The sequence below is a fragment of the Pezoporus wallicus genome, unplaced genomic scaffold (genome assembly GCF_028554395.1).
Source record: "Pezoporus wallicus isolate ANWC-B61680 ecotype Strahan unplaced genomic scaffold, APGP_CSIRO_Pwel_v1 contig_4264, whole genome shotgun sequence".
Classification (NCBI taxonomy): domain Eukaryota; kingdom Metazoa; phylum Chordata; class Aves; order Psittaciformes; family Psittacidae; genus Pezoporus; species Pezoporus wallicus.
This window is the reverse complement of record NW_026637102.1, coordinates 1-22,292: the sequence shown is the minus strand read 5'-3', so window position 1 is coordinate 22,292 and position 22,292 is coordinate 1. Positions and strand designations below refer to the sequence as shown.

The 22,292-nt window shown below is 39.5% G+C and overlaps 1 protein-coding gene across 1 annotated transcript; it reads right to left on the bottom strand.

Moving 5' to 3' along the window:
- Positions 1-976: 976 nt before the first annotated feature.
- SIRT1 (sirtuin 1) lies at positions 977-21,787 on the bottom strand. Its single transcript, XM_057403235.1, has 9 exons — positions 21,321-21,787; positions 18,474-18,590; positions 16,902-17,143; positions 15,498-15,650; positions 12,601-12,748; positions 9,298-9,377; positions 4,706-4,892; positions 2,737-3,297; positions 977-1,823 (listed from the first exon to the last, which is right to left on the bottom strand). Exons 1-9 carry the CDS (start codon positions 21,775-21,777, stop codon positions 1,501-1,503), a joined length of 2,268 nt encoding a protein of 755 aa, XP_057259218.1. The 5' UTR covers positions 21,778-21,787; the 3' UTR covers positions 977-1,500.
- Between the last annotated feature and the right edge of the window lie 505 nt (positions 21,788-22,292).

The window sequence follows — 22,292 nt, the reverse complement described above, 5'->3', positions numbered from 1 at the left end:
CATTCTTTAGTGTAGCCAAATAAGAGCTGTATTAAATTTGGACAATGAGACGCAACATGCCAACATTTTTTCATGAATACAGGAGGCTGTTCTTCAATACTTATTAACTGATGTATCTTACGTTCAAAGAACAGCTACTATACATCTGCCAAAATGTAATAAATATTAAAGCAAAGTATAGGAATAATCTATATTGTAGAGTTCATCTGGGCCAATGTTGAAAAAGTGGTTATAGAAAAACGCTGTTTCACTTCCTAATGCACTGTGCAATTTTACAAAATAGACTGAAGGCTCAGAAACAATCCACACTTGAACATTTGCCACATCCAGTTTTAAGGCAGCCTACTAGCGCTTAGATACACAATGTAGTCATCTGAGTAGCTGCTTTGCTTTTAATCAGCAGGTGAGGCTAGCAGGTATTTTCCCAACCTGAGGCATGAGCTCAGAGCCATGTGCTGCCAGGTTGGGTTGTTAAGCTGTGCTTTAGCCACTCAGCAGGGCAAGCAGAGGCTCTTTGTATTCGAGATAGCTTCTCCTGGCTTAGTTGCATCAATAAGGATAAAGGAAGAGCTTATTTTTTTGTGCCTTCTCACATGCTGGTGGAAACACTATTCTGGACTTGTCCTAGCTTCCACACTGGAGCCTTGGCAATTTAGCAAATGCTGTTTTTAATGCTAGCTGTGCTAAATCTGACTTTTGTGTACAACATGAAAAGCCTCTGCTGTGGGGGATCCATTTTGTTTGAAATGCCAGTGTTACAGTTGCTGTGGAGCCAATGTCAGCATCACTTCCTGCCCACAGGAAGGATTAAACTCAATACCCCAAGCATTTTCACAACGCTTCTTGATCAGCCTAAAACCCATAGGATTTCTCAAGTGCTTTCTGTCCTGTTTCCATTTAACTACCTACTTGCACTTAAGTATGTCTCAAACATACAAAGTAACTGTTAAAGCAAAAAATTAGCTGCCACAGTAGGTCTTAGAAAATGCCAGTGTTTAATGACGGATTAGGCAAGAACTAAAGGTTTAGCAGAAGAGCAAGAGGTTTTAAATAAACCAAACTGTTACAAAGCAAGAGGTGTGAAAATACCATTCTTTGGTCTAAATTAGCTGTTCCCTTTATATTAGTTTTAACATTCCAATGGCTTTTTCAAAACAGTTTAAAAATAATATAAGCTGAAATTCGTTGAGCAAAAATATGTATTATATACATGGATGCCTGATCAGACAGAGGAACTTAAAAGTGAATACAGTGACAGTTGTTCAGGTATTCCTAGTACCTTAAAAAAAAAAAAAAAAAGGAAAAAAGTTAGTGTTGAGCGCGCAGTAATAGAATTTTATTGAAAAAGGTAAAAAACTAAGCATGAAAATCTGGTTTTGTTATTTATAAACACTACATCCTGATGTTTCTGTTGTTCTAAATTCAGACGTAAACATTCATTCTGACATGCCAAAGCTCCTAATGCTGGTGGAAAGTTCCTGTAACCAGTCTATGACCACTTCACAACTTGTTGCTCAGATGGTCAGTCCCTGCAGCCGCAGTTGCATAAGCTGATTCATCAGCTGCCGATTCATCTTGTTCAACTCCTTCTTCCCCGAATCCATGTTCCTCTTCCCTTTCTGGAGCATCCTCATCCTCCATGCCGTTATAAAACTCTTCAATCTCACTCTCATCCTCCACGTCTAAGCTCTGACTACGACAGGAACCACTTTCACTACTACTCCCACAAGAGCTGGAAGATATGATATCATCTTCAGAATCCGAGTATACCTCAGCACCATGGAAAATATAGCGATTTGGTGGTAAAAAGAGATACTGAGTACCTGAAACAGAATTTTGAAAGTCAGTGGAAGGCTAAAAGAAATCATTCGTACAAGATCTTGCAGGCTCCTGGATGGAAGGTACCCACGTTTATTTTTTGACAGTGAAACTTAACTGACAGATTACATGTATTTATTTTGATGTATGTGTATTTACTATAAAGCACAAACCAGATGCTCTACTGGAAGGCTCAGCATTCCTTCTGCCCCCTCCCCTCTGACACAAAAGAACATTTAAACTTCAGTGTTCAGCAGCTCTTTTCACCGGTACATGTATTCACAGCTGGATTTCCTTCACTTGTACCAGAACTGGAACCCAGTGCACGGATTATTTGACAAAGTTTAAAAGCAGCTTTTGCTTTGGAAAGTTGCATTTTAATACCTGGTTCATCCACACTTATTTCCTAGTGTGGTAACTCCCTATATCAGTTAAGAGGCTGCGTATTGGAAGGCTTTCTTGGAAACTCTAGTTTCCTGCAAAATGTGCCTGGCTCCAGCTGTGAGATTTGCAGTTGATCTATCATGGTTTCATCTTTCAGTTCTACTTCCATAGCAAATTATGATGTAGTGTGACCAGCTTCTGAACATGTGAGAATCAAACTAATTTTTCTGAAAATGCATTTGAAAATCTTGGAAACGGATTTATTTTTTGATACCTACCTTCAGCCTCCTCAACTTTGACCTGTTTAGGGAGTATGTAATCACTGATTATAAAATTAGGAAGTAGAAAAGAATTTCCCATCAGCTTCTCCAAAAGAAACAAATGATAAAATGATAAGTTAGGTAGACGCTTGTCTGAACAAAAATAATAACCACCAAAATCCACTCAAGGGTAACTTATTTATTGCTTTAAAGTAAGTTTAAAATAAACATCTCAGCCAAAAGATGCAAAATACTGAAATGAGTTACCACTTACCATCCAGCCTTTTGCTGATCTGTTCTTTTGCAGATCTGTTTACCCAGCACTTCTTTAAGATTTCATTTTTTTCTTTATTTTCTCCATTGTTAGATCCATTTTGCTTCATAGTTTCAGAGTTCATTAGTTCACTAGTAGGATTTTCAGGGTTTTCTGGCAATGTCTGTGTGTCCTGAAGCTTTTCCTCTATGCAGGCCCCTTTAGTTTCTGAGGCAGGATCACAGTTTTCTACCTTGCATTCGGCTGGGTATTCTGACGACACCACCAAAGTATCTGGTGGAGTCACTCTTTCTGGTGAACTAGAATCTTCTGAAATGTTTAAAGGGGTAGGCGGTAGCTCAGATGAGGGCATTTCAAGCTCCTTGTGCGTTCGTGGTGGCTTTTCTGTTATTTCTGAAAGTTTTACTGAGTTGTAGCAAAGTTTTGTATATTCACTACCTAGCCTTTGACACAATTCATTAATAATAACATCACAGTCTCCAAGAAGCTCCACATCAAAGTGTAGATGAGGCAAAGGTTCCCTATTAATTAAGATCTGAGGCACTTCATGAGGGATGGAACCTACACATAGAAAAGAGAATGCTAAAGTAGTCACTTCAGTTTTACTTTCAGCAGAGATCTGCTTAGAAAGCTTGATTCCTCAGACCTCCCTTCACTTGCAACAAGACCAAAACAGATCAGGAAGAAGACAAGCAAATCCCAAATTTAACAGCAGCAGTTTGAGGTGCTATGCCTATTGTAGCCTGTCTAAACTTTTTTCCTCACTTTTTTTCCAGTAAAAGGCATTCATCTACTCAGTCATTAAGAAACACACAGAGAAACTTGACTATGCTGATGTTTGGTCAAGTATTAAAAAGATTATTAAAATTAGTACTATAATCTCTTCCAAGAATTATGTTGATTTTGTGCATTCATTTTATGTACTTAGGTGCACATGAAGAACATAGTGCTGGTAAATGACATCCCCTTAATTAGGCAAATATTTCCAGTGGTCGACGCTGTCCAGGGATGCTCAATCCATTTCTGATATTTAGGCTTCACCCACCAGTTTGGTAAACTAGCATCAATTCCTCAGATAACTAACTAATGAAGTCCAGTTCTGGGGCATGGGATGAGCAATGGCTTGTATAATCCTAACTTTCCACTCCTTACGCATTTCCCAGCAGCCTAGCCTCTGCCTCTTGTACAGTGAAGAGGATGTTGATACAAATGCCAGGGATGAAGTACTATTCCCAGTTAATAGGAGATGCTAACACACATCCTTCTAAGGCTTGCAAGTGAAGAGAATTTCTTTAGTACTACTAAGTCTTTCACTCAGTAGGCAAATAGAGCACCTGTATAATGGTATTTTCTCAGCCTTCCCAAAGGTCATTTTTATATATAATGTAACATATATTAGCAGAGATGTTTTTCCATATAATTTTTAAAAGCTAAGGACTCAAATGGTGAGAGAGAGGTGTGTGTATATATATATATATATATATATACAGGCTATATAATACCTGCTGTGCATCATTTAATGTTAAGTACTGACTTTAAAATAAGCTATAACTCAGACACCTGATGTACTTGATCTGATTTTTTTTTTTGATACTAAATTGGTCTTTAGAGCTGATTCCTTTCTAAATCTTTCAAGTAACTCTGAAAGGATACTGCAAGCAAGGAGAAAACTGAACCAGATCTAAAAATGAAGTAATTTATGTTTTAGGGGAGTAGTTTTTCAGATTATCATTTCATTACCTTGATAGCTGTCTGGAATGTAGAAAAAGCATTTACAGATTGTTACTTTCTGTATTCTCTATTTTGCATTTCAGCTTTACATAGGCAATCAGTTTTCATCTTGGAAAACCAGATGCTTAATCTGGTTTCTTTACTGAGTGAAGCCAAAAGCATTTCTTAGAGCTCTTAACTCTGAATTTCACTTTTGATCCAAATTTCTGAAAGAAAGTGTTACCAGATAGCCACTTACTTGGAATCAATGCTACTGGTCTTACTTTCAGTGAAGACCCAATGACAATAAGGAGATCAACTTCATTTTTGTCATACTTCATGGCGCGATGGAACTGCTCAGGTAAGTTCTCTCCGAAGAACACTATATCTGGCTTCATGATAGCGAGTGGTTCATCAGGTGGACATCTGGGACATCTAGGTACAACCTGCATTAAACCAGCTTCTATTATTACAGTTCAAGGCTGCACCCTTGAAAACCCCAGATTTTAGTCACTTATTTTGGCAAAAGACAGGGAAGTTTCAGTGGTATTTCCTCTTTTCATTTTTCTGCGGATATAGAGACATGTACATTTCTTATTCTAGCCTGCAGCAACTGCAGGAATAAAGAGGGAGTCCTCTTAAATCAAAAGGGAGAAACCATGCAGCTCTTCACCACAGTTCTTATCTGACTACTAAGCCAAAGTCCAGAAGTCATGCTTAGAACCAGTGAGTAATTATCTCCTGTTTGATAGGAATGTATTTTTCTTGGTTTAACTGGGGCAACAGCTTAGATTTCACTGTCAGTTTCCACTGTAGGATCTGATACAAACCCCTCCCCAGTCAAAGAGTATATTGTACAGCTTTACTCTCTACTTTCTCTCTCTCCACAGAGGTTATGTGTGTTACAGACGAAAAGCACCTACTGTAGCAGCTAGCAAAAAGCATAAAGGACAAGAACACGGGGAAGAACTTTTGTTTGGTCTCCATTTTAAATGTTTCCAGTTCCTCTAAAAAGAGAGCAGAACCCTTGCTCACTAAAAAAACAAGAGTCAGGTTTTGTGGAGAAGCAGGCTCCCTTTCCTTCTGAAACCAGAGATTTTAGGACGAGGGGTAACGGGTTAAAACTTAAACAGGGGAAGTTTAGATTGCATATAAGGAAAAAGTTCTTTACTGTAAGGGTGGTGAGGCACTGGAATGGGTTGCCCAGGGAAGTTGTGAATGCTCCATCCCTGCAGGTGTTCAAGGCCAGGTTGGACAGAGCCTTGGGTGGCATGGTTTAGTGTGAGGTGTCCCTGCCCATGGCAGGGGGGTTGGAATGGGATGATCTTTGAAGTCCTTTCCAACCCTAACTATTCTATGATTCTATGATTTTCTAATCTTTGGACCCCCCTTTCAACTCCTTCCTATTTTAAGACTTTTTCAGAGAGAAGAAAGGCAAGAAGGTGAGCAATATATGTACAGACTGAGCAATTTCTCTTTAAAATAGTTCAAGTCTTCTCAACTGCAGTGTTAAAATACAATGCCCCAGAATAAATCTAAGGAGCTAAATGTAGTTGCAATCCTACAGCAGTCATCACAAGCAAATCAGTGCTATGTAAAGGTGTAAAAATATGCATGTTACCTACTGTAATATAAGAATATATGACAACTGGTATTTATATGTGTAATAACTCCCTCTTGTAGAGAGAGCATATGCAGAAAAATAACACAGAATGTAGAAAGTTTAAACTGAAGAACTGGTTTACGGATACCTGCACTAGGAAAAAGACGATGCTTTCCAAATGATAAAACATCACAAGGCCTTCCTCTATTGTTAAAGGACCTTTCCCAGAAATGTGAGTCTTCAAACACAGAATCTAATCCTCCTTTGAAGAAAACACTGGGGGACACACAAGGAGCAATTCAGCACAAGAACTAGGAACTGGTCTAGAGGAAACCTTCACCATGTACCTAAGTTAAGAGTCTAGTAACCCCTCACTAAAAGGAAACCAACCAGAATACCACCAAAAGCAGCAGATGGGTAGAATGAATCTTGAACATTTTCCTCATATCTTTATATATTAGAGAGTGCATAACATATAAACAGCTTAAAACTTTTATGAAGCTTTTTACCCTGCTGCCTCTTCTGTTGATGTTAGTGATGCCTTTGCACTTTCAACTGGAAGCTTAACGAGGGAAAATAATTTGCTCTGTCTTAGGAGGAAGGTGAAATGAGGACCTCTAACTTTTGATGTAAAGAGACCAGGTAATATTAACTCTGTTTCCATCATTTCTGACAGGAAGTCCAATGGCTTGTTTCTTAGTAGATCTCTATAGAACAACTGATGTCCCTATCCAAATCATTTGAGTCACTGTAATGGGCCCATAAATGCTTTTCAGCACTACACTGCTCACCAGCTTCTCTGCTAATCCTCAGAAAGGTCATCAGTAAGAGGGAAGGATCTATTCCAAGAGCTGAAATTGATACCAATAATCTAAAGCTAGATAATTGGCCACTCAATTACCTAGGGTCCTCTTTACCTCCAGAAGCAGCACTCCCCCAAAGCCCCACTGCCTCTGCTCATCTCTAATTTAAACAAAAATGGAATTTCTCACTGACTATTGATGTTATCTATGTATAAAATCTAAGATTAGTAAAGTTTATTTTGGCTTAAGAATATCCAAGAACTGGCACAAGTTTTCCATTTGCAGGGCCTTTACTTCCTAAATCTGAGACCCTTTCCTTTCACTGTTTCTTGGAGCTACCTAATATAATTAAAAGCAAAGTAAAAATGGTATTTTTGGAAGTGACTGACAACTTTTTTACTCAGAAATTCTATGTGCAATTTATGACGGCTGCTGCTGCTTCTCATCCAAAAGGGTGCAGCAACCCAGAGAAAAAAGCATGCTACTGAGCACAAGCACATCATCTTGCAAGTGGCAAAAGAATGAAGTGCAGCAATAAGAAATTGGTATTATTCTAAACAGATTATTTCAAACAATTCTCAGTCTATAGTATGTTGAAAGGAAATCCTGGCAGAAAGATGTTAGTTAGACTCACTTCCTTGTGAAGCATTTCAGACCATCAGGGGATGGACCAGAGCAAAGGAAAGGTAGTATACTCAAGGGAAAACTAAGGACCTGAGGCCATGTATAACTGAACTTTCAAGAGTGGAGGACAGCGAAGGCTAGAAACTGGCCTGTCTATTAGGACCTAGGTGCCAAAAATATTTTGTGGAAGAGGACTTGTTAGAAAACAAAGCTGTTGAAATGGACAGTGTTTTGTTTCAGAAGTACAGAAAAGGTTTCTTTTTATATCTAGGGAACCAAATTCTATAGTCTAAAGAGGCAAAAGAAAAAGCAACTGCATAGCACTGGTTTGAGAAATGCAGGCTATGGAAAATTATTATTTATTTTTTTTTTCTCCAGAGGAGGAGGAACAGATTTTCTTTCAGTACCTGTGTTTCTCATATTAAATGTTATTTGGCCATTATGAAAATAATTCAGTATTACAGCTAGAGCCTACCCTGGAGACATGTACCTGGCAATAGTACTGTAAGATCAGGCCTGACAGACTGAGTTTAAAAAGATCCTTTGGTCTCCTTCTTACTCCTTTTGGGAGTAAGAACCCTCTGTTCTCACGCAGAGGTATTGCTACAGGCTGCTTCTTTCTGCTTCTCCATGCTTCCATTACAGACCACCAGCAGGGACAGGCCATTGGGGCAGAAGTCTGGTTCAGTAATATGAACATACAATAATTGAAGTGCTGTTGGGAAAAGGAGAGCTGACCACGAACAGTTAAACCAGAAAAGTACAGTATACTTAGAAAAGTCGTTTAGAAATAAAACCCCTACACTCCAGCCAGCTGGTTTTGAAGGTAAAGGAAAAGCAAATATCTGTAAGATGATAAAAAGTTCTCAAAAATAATATTCTTAACAGAAAAGTAAACCAGACTTCATATTCAGTGTTACAAAGCTTCAGGCTTAGGAGATTTACACATCTTAAAGCTTTAACTCAAACATCTCTTCTGAAAGGCTTTCATCGAGTTCAATTTCAAATGTAATACCTGAAAGATTTACATCCCTTCTGTGTTTCTCATCTAAAGTTGCCACTGTGGACTCTTAAGCATTTATCATAAAACCCCATGAGTCTGTAGAAAGAGTCCCCTTCCGTTTGTATAAAAAAGATCTTTTTGATCAGCAAATCATCACCTCTGTTCCTTCAAAAGAAGGGGAAGAATAGCAAAGAGGGTCTTGCAAAGCCAAAGGTTCATCACTCTGACACAGCAGAACTACCTGCCTTGGACCTGAGGCAATTCACACCCAGATGCAGGGAATCCCAAATATGCAGTAATTCAGAAGTCCTAGAAATCAGTGTCCAGCATCTCATTTGATCCTCTTCCTTGCTCAGAGGCTGGTCTGTAGCTAGCAGTTTCTCCATGTATCATCTACCATTTAAACGTATTTTTAACGTAAGTAAATGGTCAAAGAGCAACCAATGTTCTTAATAGCTAAGAATGCTTTCTCAGTGTGACTGTGAGTTCAAACTAACACAAACCAGGTATAAATCTGACTTTCTACTTACCATTTTAACCTCTACTTTTCTCAAAACGGATTCTTAAGGTTTTGTTCTTCTTTTTCCCATTACCTAATTTTTGCAGTACATTATTTGAGTATACTTCTAAATACTAGAGGAAATGCTGAAATACAGATGGGCACTTTTATGAAATACATGCAAAGATATGTAGCCTTTTAAAAGCAGATCTTTTCAGTGATCCAAGCACGGTGGCTTGGGTTTGGTTGTTTGTTTTTTTTTTGTGTGAGAGAGAATTACTTATTACAAAGCTGCAGTGAGTTAAAGTAAATTTCTTACCTGATTGAAAATATCTCCTCGAACAACTTCACAATCAACTTTGTATTTACAGATCAAGCAGGAAGCTGTTGCAAAGGAACCTGAGGGGAAGAACCCATATGGTAGAAATAAGGATTTTCAGTCATTCAGATTTGGTCTTTCTGGCCAAGCTGTTTTGACACAAAGGCTGTTATGTTGCAGTGCTAAAAAAATCAGTCATTAAAAACTAATGTAAAATTCATGTAAAAGTAGTTCTTTAGATGTTAGTCAGTAGAAATCTTGTTTTAGGAGTACTGATATACCACATGCATGCCAACACAAGTTACACTGCGTCTCTGATTCCCTCAGCCTATGCAAGCATATACAAGCAGAGGAGAACAGAACCTTCCCTTTTCCCCTTTATACAACTAACAGTACCACCAGCAGCTCTGCAAACAGCAGCAGCAGAACAGGAACCCACATGAACTCAAGAAACTAGGGCAAAAAACCTTAAGAATATGCGTTAGTAAATACTTCATTATAGACAACTAAATAGCGCTAGTACTGTTCCTTTCAACGTAAGTGGGAACTTAAAGCTACATTGTTTAAATTGAATACTGTTCTGAACTTGCTTAGCTACTGTGTTTATTTGGCAAGACTGTGTTAAGTGTGTTGCTCCCTCCAGCCACTTGGTAGCTCTAACTGGCCTGTTTCTGAAGCAGCTAAAAGTGATGCTCGAGTATCTGATAGAGTATTTGCTTCTCTGTCTGTCTAAGGGGAAGCCTTATCAGGTGGCTAACACATATGAAAATACAGTCTGAAGTCATTGTGGCAAACTGGAGTGGTCTTTTGGTGTGCATATGTCCAGGAGAGATAAACCTGTAAGGCCTTTTATCTGTGGAAGGAATAATGCTAGAAGTTCACAGAATAATGATAAATAAAGTAGAAAAAAAAATTACAGATTTTCTCCTAACCATGAAACAAAGGGGAAAAAAAAAGAATTTGGGATTTTTGACCCTGCACTGGAATGCATTACTCATGGAATCATACAGTAGAATTCTGTAGCTGTCCAATTTCTCATGGTGATATGAGGGCAGTAAGAAAGCCCTGTGACTGAATAATGTTCAGGAAGGTACAAAAGTCTGCCTTCAAAAGGAAACTTTTAGAAAGGTAACAATTCAGATGTTGAAAGCTTTGCAGAAGCAAGGAACAGCTAAAAACCTCTGGTACGAAAACTGTATCTGAAGTATTATTTTAGGCCACCAAAACCGAAGAAGTTTTCTGCTCATAACCTACATACAGCAGCCAACCAATACTTAACACTGCTAAATAAAGGGGTTCTGGGGGTAAGTAAGTGTAACTTCAAAGTATGTTTTGGGAATATTAGATTTGGTCAAGACAAAGAGAACAAAAGCACAGAAAAACTTGGAGCAGATCATTCAGGAACAACTGGCAGTTCAGGTCTGCCTATCACAGCTGGAATGGAAGGTACACAGCTTCTGAAACACCTGCTCATCATTGTGCAACTCCCAGAACTTGTGGGATTCCAAAGACTACAGGAAGCATGACAGTTACTTGCTCATTGTAATTTGTTCATAGAAATAATTTAGGCCTTTATACAGTGTGTTAAGGACATCTGTCAGGCTAGCAGACCTAATCCTGTCTGAGGCATCTGTTGATACCTACCTGCAACTCTGTGAGATACTTTTCACTGTTAGAAGGACTTGATCAAGAAATTATGCTGCCCTATGCATGAGTTATATAGCTAGCACACTGCCTCTGATTATTCAGCTAAAGCACTAGCAAGGAACGTGATCTAATTCCAGGCGCATTGGTTGAATGCGATAGCCATTTTAAATTCAGAAAAATACATCTAACTAGTAACTTTACTGTACGTCTGCAGTGTGAAATGGGTTCAAAGGTTCATATATGAACTCCCTAATTCATTACAAGGTTCCTTGTAATTTGGCACATTCATTATTAACTTGTCAATGACACAGTTAGACAAAAAAAGATAATAATAAATATAGCAGTATAAACCCTTACATAAAGTTTGTTTCTCAACAGCCACTACCATTAGTCAGCTAGCATTTTTAAAAAAGAGCAGCATAATTGTATGTCAGATAAAGCTTGATGTACTCAAAACAACCTCTGCTAATTTGAAAAGGCCTCAAAATCCGTAGCATGTTTTCAAGAATCTTTCTAATTTAATATCAGCTTATACAGAACATACACTGAAGATGGTCTGAAACCTACTTACTGTAGTGTGCACCTGAAAAAAATGGGAAGCTTGAGTGTGGCAGTGATGTGCAAAACCATAACTATGTGAGAAGTTAATGACAAATACATCATACAGAATGACAACCAAAAGAAAATGTGTACACACTAAGCACAAATGGAAACTAGATTTGGGTTATTCGAGAAGTAGGGTTCTCATGTGTGCTCTTTGGTCCCCACAACAGCACAGCATTTGCTCTGTCTAAAAAAAGGGTACTGACAAATCTGGCAAAGTTAAGCTATGTAGATAAAGAAACCAAGAGAGTTTTTTTCCCCTGGAAAAGGTGGACTTGGACAGACAAGTCTTACAAACATACTAGTGCTGCTTTTAATCAATTTCTTTGCCAGAAGTCTCCTAAATGAACTGAAAGTGCACCTTAACAACCAATTTTCTCTGTGCTTTCCTTAAAACTTAATTCTTGAACTCTTAGCTTGACATTTGCAACTCCTTGGAAATGGAAAGCATATCAAGCAACTAATTACAATACCACATTGAGTGGAATCCATTAATTACAGAATGTGTATGACACTGAAGGTGTAACAAGATGATCTTCAATTCAACTGAATTGGTATTTAGTCCACAATATTTTATACATGAGGTAAAGTCACTGAAGTGTCAGGATATTTTAGGATTTCAATTGAATATAACCTAAATAAAGAATCAGATAACAGCCAAACTCCATTTTATTGACAGTGAGAGGGACCTATGAAAAGACTGATTTCCAGACTATGTTCTCATACTTGAATATAAAGAGGCAACAAATAAACTTTAATAAAACTTAAGGTCTAAGCTTGTGTGAACAGGGTATGGATCTTTATTGATGCATGAAGACCACCATGTATCAGGCATAATTTCTGAAAGAAGTATTTCCACTTAAATCACTTCTGATTTAAATACATGTTACCTAAAAAACCCCAACAAAACAAACAACATTTAAAAAGCAGTATATCTGTTGCCAAGAGATACCAATTCAACAAAAAAAAACCCAAAACTTCCAATAGTGATTGTCACCTGTACTAGTAAAAATCATTCCTACACATAAAATAAGTGAAACTAAAGCCACTAACCATGACACTGTATTATCCTTTGGATTCCTGCAACCTGTTCCAGTGTGTCTATGTTCTGAGTATAGTTGCGAAGTAGTTTTCCTTCTTTATCCATCAAAGCTATGAACTTGTGACAGAGAGATGGCTGGAACTGTCCTGGATAGATTTCCTAGGGAATTCAGAAGTATATTAGAAAGTGCAAATGGATATACAACTGCAGCAATTCATACAGGCCTAAATATCATCAACAATTGTGCTGGCAGTTTATGTTGTCACTCTGTTTGCATTTTGCCATCTCTCAGACCCAACTTTTCTTTCAACAGCTAAGCTTCTGATCATGTCAGTATAAACTGGTCCATGCAAATTGGTATTTTGTTCTTCAGACAGCATAAAAGCAAGGTTTAGATCTTTTGGGGGTTTGAGAATTATGAAATAGAAAAGCCATTTTTCCTTTGGTAAGTGTCAAGTAACCTCAGTATTTGTTGTTTGAAATATACATGGTTTAACTGCAGTTGGACAAAAATTTCATTACGAATTTGGATTCTGGTCTCTTGGTTTGGGATAAGAAGTTTTTACTCCTCAGCATTATCAGCAGCCATTCCTAGAAGATGGAAGCCCAGAAAACAGAATGGCATTGGCTATAAAGGGTAGGACAAGTGGTACTTGGACCAGCTTTGCCAATTTAGCCAGTTACAGTAGTAACCATTGGCTTAGTAGAGCAATTCTGCTGTGCCTGATAGATGCTCAACCTCTCTGTTAGGTCAAGGCACAGTAGGTAGGTATATCTAAAGAGCATATGGAAAAAAACGTAGGCATTTTTGTAGAATGATTTGATACTTCCTCACAGTGAACAAGGAGCCTGTCAAAACAAAAATTCAATCTGGGCACCCAGCTGAAAGCTTCTATCTGGAGCTGACCACCCCATGTGGTACCTCTGGTTGCTGTGTGATAAGGAAGACAGCAGCAGCACCACCACCACTCTGTTGCTCAGAAGCACTTATTTAGGGGAGGAACTTGAGTTTCAGAACCTCTCTTTTCCAGTCACTCTGTCACCACTGAACAGCAACTGGGCTGGAGTCCCACCTGCACAAGTGAGGCCTTTTTATGGAAAAAGCACAAGAGTAACTGGCCAAAAGAAAGTCAGCAAGAAGAAAGGTGCTGCCTATCTTTACCAGTAGATACTTAAAGCTGAATCAAACGTCCTAGAACAACAGTGAACTGTTAAATTCATCTTTGTGTCAGCTCTGCCTTCAGCTGTCATACAGCCCAACTATTAACATACTTGTTTTTCCCAAAATATTTCAAGTTCTCATAATTCTGAAACTACATGCATGGGTCTTTGGAGTTAAGATGCGGCAATGATCAACGACTGCTCATTGTGCTAGATTATCTAGATTATAACTAGGGCTACTACACAATTATAGTCAGTTATTCATGTGGTCGTAACAGCTTTTATATCTTAAGTCTGAAGAAGCAAGACGTGTTCTGCCACTGAACTCTGAAAATTTATTTGGCCATTCTTAAAATTAAAAGGAATTAAGACTTCATCAAATCAGACATCAATATTCTAACTAAGCTGATGCACAAAAAAGAAGTAGGAGAAATCATTTTAGTAAAAACCTATCAGCCACACTGGACTATTCTGGTAAAACCTGTGTATCTACAGGCATCAAGTAAGTTGGGGGTTTTTGTTTGCTCTTTTGGTGGGATTTGCGGTTGGGTTGTTTGTTTTTTTTGTTGTTGGTTGGTTTGTTTGTTAATATTAATATTAAAAAAAAAAAAAAAAACAAACACCAAAACAAAACAGCCAAGGAACAGAGTACATTAATAAGCATCAAAACATATTAGTATCTAGATAGGAGGCTTTCAGAGAAAGCTGAGCAGCTGCAAAATACATTTATTTTTCTCTTTTGATCTTTATAACAGACCGATAGTAAAAATAGCGAGCAAAGGGAAGAAAGTGAGCAAAACTAGTAGTGATTGATTTTCACAAGTCCTTACTGTTCCTGTAGTAATTCCTAAATGTTTTGGTTTTGACTTCTTTTTTTTTTTCTCTCCCCCCCTCCCCCCCCCCCCCCCCGAAATACCAGATTAGGTGTCATTATTTTATTGTTGCTACATGTGTCTATAGTTTCTACAATTCTTTGTCTCAGCAATGTACTCCCTGCTTTTTAAACTGTTTAATATCTCTAACATCTTTCTAAAAAACTGCTGTGTTCTCCCTTTCAAGTGAACACAGTCCCTGCAAAAAAGGCTTTAATTCCCTAAGATGTACAGATTCTTGTGACAGCTATAGGAAAACCTGAAACAGGCACTTATTAGTGCATGAAACCGCTTTAGTCCTCTTTACTGTAAATACAGTGATAAAATGTGAAAGTATTGTACAACACTAGAAAGCATGCCACAGGATATCAAATCCTAATGTAGCTTTCCACATTACTCATGTGCTGGCCAAAAATTTCTCATATTCTTTCATTTTTCAGAGAAAGTACCAGCAGCTAAGACTATTAATCACGTAGCTGCAAGTTTTTGTTTATCCTCCCTGAAATTAGAGACATACCATCCAGAATGGTTGTTTATACAATGAACTTGTAACAGGAACGGTAAAAATAACATTAAAAAAGAGTTGCTGATTATTTCTAATAAGGACAGTATGTGGTTGCACCCAATGACTGAAGTAACATGAGGATATAAAATTGGTACGTTAAAAAGACCTGCGCAAGGACAGAGTTCTTACACTACTGAATGAGGTCTCTCATTAAAGTAAATTCAATTTATTAACATATTTTTCTATCTTGCTTATAAAAAAAAAAGACATATATTGTGTTGTTAATAGAATAGCTTTATATCTGATTTATGCATTTTAATACTGTCATCTATCTTCACTGACCAAGAAAAAAACTGTTGGAAAACCATACCTTTGCAAATTTAAAAAATGGCCTGGGATCCTTTCTGAAGTATTCTATATCGAACATTGCTTGAGGATCTGGAAGGTCTGGGAAGTCTACAGCAAGGCGTGCATATATGCCATCTCTTGATCTAAAGTCAGGTATTCCACAAGACACAGACACCTGAAATATATTTTTGCAATCTGAAATAAGCAAAACTACATATTCAGCTATAAAGAGTTGCTGTGATACTAACTATTTGGGAAATCATGTTTCTGTATGCTGACTGTGCTGAAGACTTTAAGAACAAACCCAGTCTGGGTTCTCTTACTTATTTTTGTTTCCCCACTCTTTTTTTATCTTTTTTAACCAATAAAACAATTCTCAAATCCCAAACAGGAAAAAGAGCACAGAAAACCCTGTTAGTACAATCTCACAGGCAGTAATAGGACACTTACTTTTACTACTGGAAGTTTTGTAAGAAGTGAACAAAAATCTAAAATACCATTGTGTTAAATTTAATTAACAGATGTTCGCTGATCTGTTAACTTAGGCTTGGAAAAGGTGGTTGATATATTTTTTTTAACATGCTAACACAGTAACAAAGTAGACTTTTGATAAATAAAACCCTTTTGATAAATATTGTTTATCAGAGCATTGTAGTGGTCAATAAAGACTGAAATTTATCCTCTCAGACTACCCCAAAACGCTAAGGAAAAAGGAGAAACAGGTGTATGATAACAATTATAGAAAGAGCAAGACTGGGTAACAAATAAAACAAGCTGATCTGAATCACTCATCTTTTTTGAATCATGTCACACCCTCTGTGTATGAACAACAGAAGCAAAAAATTACCAACTTTTGTATCATGATCTGGTACACAGGTATAAAGCTGCAAAATGTATAACAGCTGAGAAATGTCCTTCAGTAAAACAGTGAGTAAACTTATTACCATCACAGAGCAGCACATGTGAAAAGTAAGATTTAGTCTACTGAAACCTAATGAGAATCTCCCTTCCCCTTAACTCTTCTTTTTGAGTCCTCTTCTAGTACCTCTAGCTCCATCAGGTATTTTAAGATTCACTGACATTTTGTTTAAAAAAATCATTGCCTTTGTTTCACATGAAAAAAAACAACTAGGGTAGAAAATTTTCTGGAACAGGCAGAAGTGATCTACTTTGCATGGGAACAACTGTATAAGGACTTAAATGCTTTTAAGAATATTTTATTATGAAAGATCTTGTAATTTCCAATTTAAGCTTCGGTCTTGCAGTGTGCATTATCTGTAGTGGACAGCTGTGCCTCCTCTTCTCATCTAGCATAATTATTTGATTATGAACGTCATGAGGTTCACATCACCTGGATGCTGTAAAGCATTGGGTATTTAACCAACTGTCCACATATTCTCTCACTCTTAAGTGTAGCAGTACGTACCCCAGCTCCAGTCAAGACCATTATTTTTTTGCATTCTTGTAAAAGTTTCACAGCATCATCAATAGTATTAATATCTTTTCGTTTTTTTCTTTTTGGTGGTTCTGAAAGAATGTTTATAACAATTTGCCACAGTGTCATATCATCTAGTTCAGGTGGAGGGATTGTTTCTGGTAGCAGGTCTTTCAGAATTGTCCGTGGGTCTGTACCTAACATGAGATGCTGCTGAACAAAAGTGTAGGGACCTAAGAAAAAAAAAAAAATTAGAATTGAGTCAAGTAGTTCAGATTATTGTATCATTGCTCCATTTATTAACGCTTGCTACTAACATTTTATTAATCCAATTTACTACTTTGCTCATCAAAGCCTCTGCATATTTTGCCCTAAGTGATAGTACAGCTTGGGTTTTTACTCACTATGATGTTAACCCATGAAGGATTTAATGAAAGTCAAGGTAAAAATCCCAGTTCATAGCAAACTTGATGGCTCTTAGAGGTGCACTTATTTAGCAATGAAATTTTCACAGTGTATCTCCATTTTATGGCTTCATTGTTATTCTTTCAACATTTTGTAAGCTATTTACATTAATAAGTTGAACAGACAATAAACATGCATATTATAAAACATCACGCTAAAGAGTCAAGTAGGGCCCACCAATCCATGGAGTTTTGTTGTTCTTTTAGCCATCTAACACTCATGATTTCAGACATAACCTCTTAAAGCCATAAAATCAATCTTTCCAAAAACATTCAAGATTAGAGCAGTAAAACAGGTGAATCTTAAGAAGCTGAACTAAGAGGACTCAAATAGCTATCACTAAGGCTAATAACAGTACATATAAAGAAAACAACTGCTATACATATTTGCCCCAAAGTAACCAATAGTGATCCTGCAATGAGGGATTAGCAAAGACAATTTTTGAATATTGTGTCATCGTAATGTGTTTTCTTGCTACTGGTCCTATCAAGACTAACAAAATAAATGCTGTGGTATAGTCACGCCTGGGTAAGACAAAGACCTGACCCCACTGCACCCTGGAAGCTACTGTCCCACACAGATCACTAGGGACCTGAACAGTTAGCTTGCCTCTGTACAAGGCAAGAACTTTCTACCGAGTTCCTAACTACTATGGTTAACTTATCTACTGCTAGTATGCAATACATATGCAGACTAGTAATTCCCAAACTGATGTAACACTTAGGACAGTGAAGCCCTACAGATTGGCTAAAATTACACACAAATCATCTTCTTGTTCCTTTAAGAATACTAAGTAAATAGGCAAGAAATATGCTAACAGTCATTCAATTTAGTGAGCCTGTGTGTATGCTTTTAATATGGATCACAGCCAGTTTTCTACACAAAAAGACATCGACAGTTTTAATCAAAATACAGCAGGTTTAAAGAGGTTAATTTTTAAACTCTTTAAATAACATGCAGAATACTCAACAACTCTCAGCTGCTCAAAAGCAGTAATTGCCAATTTTTTTTTTTCAACATAAATCAGTTGGAGAGTGGGAAGAATTAAGTAACTGTTCAAAGGCAAACAGCATCTAATTATATTATTTAGGTTTCTACCTATACGTGGTCTTGGAGTCCAGTCACTAGAACTTGCATGCGAAGCTCTGTCATCTTCATCACTGTCACAAGAGTGAAAACCATTGGCTATGATTTCATCACTAAAAAGGAAGTTATCTGCAAGACAGCACAACAATGTTAGATGGGTTACACTAGAGCTAAATTGCACAGGTATATATTTAAATGCATCACAAACCCTAAAATTGTACATATTTAAATACATCACAAACCCTAAAATTGTATGCTATAAAATCTGATTGCAATGAATTATAAATAAGCAGTTTTGTCACATGGGAAATTTCTGGGGTTTTTTTTGTTTGTTTGTTTTTTTAAACTTTATAGCTATGCTTTCAAGCCTTCAATAGATTTACAGCAGGATTTGCTATCTTAATATTGGGCTTTAGTGGGCTGGATGTTGACCATAGTGAAATTTTCACAAGTGTTGGGCATTAAAGATTTTGTATTTTAGAAAAAATCCAGATGTTTTAAAGGTACAATTAAAAATTATCTTCTCTTACAAATTCTCACTTCAGCTGAGAAACTGGATAAAATGAAAATGCATCACTATTTATAGACCAGTCTATGATTAGGTTTTAAGAGCACAGTGTTTTATAAAAGCCCACAAATACACATTTGGATACAACGAAGTTAGAACTTTGTTAGGTGGTTACCTTGCAGCTGAGCTGCAATAGGTGACCACATATGCACTTTTATGATATTTCAGTTATGACAGAAAATGTGCTACCTTGAACCACCTTCACTTTATCTCATCCAGTTTACTCTGCAGCTGGGTTTGGCTTAGACTACCACAGTTACTTCAGCTCAGCTCATGGCCTTAAGCCAGAGTAACCCAATCTAACTTCATCACGTATCTAGATGGAGGAGCCCAAAGAAGAATGAAATACTTGTCTTACAGCATGCATTACTAAGCTAACATTTAAGGGGAAATCTAAATTTTAACCTGAGCAGCTTATCAGAATTTAGACTACTAAGATTTTTTAATTGGCTTTATTAGAAATAGCAACATCAGCTTAATTTTTTTAAAAGCTAAAATGATGAATAAAGGAGAACAAGTTTCAGTAAGGCTCTCTAAAGCAAAGAATCACTATAATAGTTTTCAACTTCTATTTGAATAAGCCCCTACAATATTTTAACTAGGTTACCTCACTTTACTCTTAAATAAAGAACAGCACAAAAGACCTTTAGTTTTTATTCAGAGATTTTGCTGTCTTTTCTGTTGCTGGTATAAACACTTTATTCTGGTTAGAATGAAAAGAGGTGTAGGTCAGAAATTTGCATTTTGTACTTGCTGTCTTGTTCTTCTGAGACCACAGGTATTCACTGACGCTGCTGTTTCTTATTATTAACCTATTCATTTACAGCGTATCAGTTCCATCTCATTATGCACGAAGTCAGTGAACATACTATGCAAAAGGCATTACTAAGAAAAAAGTTGACTGGTACACATCAGTAAGTGTGAAGTGCAAGATTTACTAAAATAATGTTTATGTCTACTGTATAAAGAAACAAAGGTTTCAGTGTTAAAGACTCATCACATACAGGTCTGGTTGTCTTGTATTTAAAAAACGCTGTGACAGATACATGCAGGCTAAAGCAACAGCTTAAATAGTAACACTCCCTATGTATCCATTTGGTTCTTCAAAGGTCTTAAAGGGAATGCTTGCCAGAACTAAGCAATACACAGCAAAACATGCCTGAGGATCTGAGTAATGAGCAAAACCGCTTCATACAGGGCACTGATAAGAGATCATTAGCTTTACTCTTGGTCTGTTCCAATGAAGTTTTTAAATACCAAGGCTGTCCAAGCTTATCATACAGCTCTGTTCCCTCTGGGATTACTTTTGCACAGGCAAAGAATTTCTGTAGAATTTTAGTATTGAGTTAAAGGTAAAATATCTTCTAACTGCATTCTAGAATAAAATATAAAGACTTTACTAGCAGAATGCAGCATCTCAGATCTTTCGAAGTCCTTCCAAAGCACTAACTTAAAAACCAAAATGAGCAAACCCTATCCATTTCAATAATGCAATGCAAGGTAAGTTCATTTTGATACTGCCCAAACAATATGCTTCTAACATGATCTGCAAAGAAACTCTTTCAGAAGATTATAGTTTAGTTTTGTGCTGCAATCACTGAAATCTTAACTAAAACTGTAACTTGAAGTTATGTAAAAACTTGTTCAAGACCGCTGCTCCTGTGCTTTCTGTGCAAGTTGATTGTGAAAAGGTAACAGAGCTTATGATTGCAACACAGCAAAATAAATGTTTTCAGAAATAAGAGCCAAATCGATCTCCTTCTGTGAAGAAGCATCTCCTTCTCCAAAGCCACCCACAAAAAATAACAGGCTTTGACAAGGACTGACGAGAATTAGAACTGATAGGGTTTAGAAAAATGGATGCAGCAGCTCGCTCGAGTTTGCGTTCCATGTGCGGTTCTGGAGATGTACGGAGCACAACGTATATGCAGGGATCACCCCGCGAGCAGCGCCCACGAGTAGCGGCGCTCTCTCTCCCCCTAGACCGGGTCAGACCAGAGCTAGCCCCGGGCTGCAGCAGGTGAACACCGACCTTCCCTGCGAGCGACACGGCCCCCGGGCCAACGCAAGGCGGGAAAGCCCGGGTGGCTACTGCGGAGAGGCGCCCGCGGGGAGCCCCAGCGCAGAGCCGGCACCAAGTACCAGCGTAAGGTGGAGGGAGCCCGCCGCCGCGGCCGCCGCCTTTCCCGACGTGGGCTGCGCGGCCGGGCCGCTCCCTGACGGCTGCGAGAGGCCGGCCCGCGGCCTGTGCCAGCGGGCCAAGCGGAGGAGGGGAAAGATGGGGTCCTCACCGGGATGCAGGGCCGTCGCTTCGGCCGCCCCGTTTGAACACTGCGCCCGCCTGCAGCCAATGGCCGCCTCCGCCGCGTCTTCGCCGGGCACCGCCTCCGCCCCCTCCCCCCGGCCCCGCTGCCGCGGAGGCGGCTCCGCCCGGGGCAGGCCCCGTAACCCGGCCCTATTGTCCGCGCCGCTCCAGACCGCCGCCACCTCTTCGTCCTGTTCCTCCTCCGTCCGTCCGCCGCCATCGGCGGTAACGGCAGCCGCCTCACCCGGCAGCTCCGCCGCCACAGCGGTGGCGGGCGGCGGCCCCGCGCCCCGGTCCGGGCGTTGGGCGTACGCCGCGCCCCGCCCGCAGCCATCGTCTCCCAAGTCCAGGCGCTGGCGCTTCAGAGCGGGCTCGACGCTCTCGGCCGCGCCGCCGGGGCCGCAGTCGCGCGGACGGAGGAGCGGAATCTCGTCGTCCGCCATCTTGGAGTAGCAACCAGCTGGGCGGAGACGATGGCTGCCCAGGCGAAGCGGCGTACGCCCAACGCCCGGACCCGAACCTGCCCGCCACCGCTCGGCGACAGCCTACCGTCGGCGTGCTCGTCTGCGGTGCGCTCGGCAATCGACAACATGGGCAGGTGGAGCCTGCCGGACGAACCCCTCGCGGCAGCAGGCCGAAGGCGAGTGCCCGGCAGCGTGCCGGGCGGCTGATGGCCGCAGGCGGGCTGGCGGCGACCTGCGCCGGTGGGGCCATCTCCTCCTCCGGCAACCCACTGGCGACCGCAGGCCGGCCTCTCCTTGTCGAGCCGGCCCGGCCCTCGCCCGGCCGACGCGGCCTCCCTGCCGCTGGCCGGCGCTGAGCTCCCCGCGGGCGCCCCTGCTCCAGCGTCTACCGACTCCCGCTGGCGGCGTTGGCTGGGGAAGATAGTGTTCACCTGCTGCGCGGTAGCGGCCTAGAGCCTGCTGGCGTCTGCGACTCAGGCTGCAACTCGGCGGCA

What these genes read in the sequence shown, in the direction of transcription:
- SIRT1 (XM_057403235.1), bottom strand. Translation starts at nt 21,777, where the DNA reads ATGGCGGACGACGAGATTCCGCTCCTCCGTCCGCGCGACTGCGGCCCC. An exon ending in TGGTCTTGACTGGAGCTGGG is followed by an intron (nt 15,651 to 16,901) that starts GTACGTACTGCT and finishes AATATATTTCAG; the next exon opens with GTGTCTGTGTCTTGTGGAAT. An exon ending in GATCAGCAAAAGGCTGGATG is followed by an intron (nt 1,824 to 2,736) that starts GTAAGTGGTAAC and finishes ATTCTGTTTCAG; the next exon opens with GTACTCAGTATCTCTTTTTA.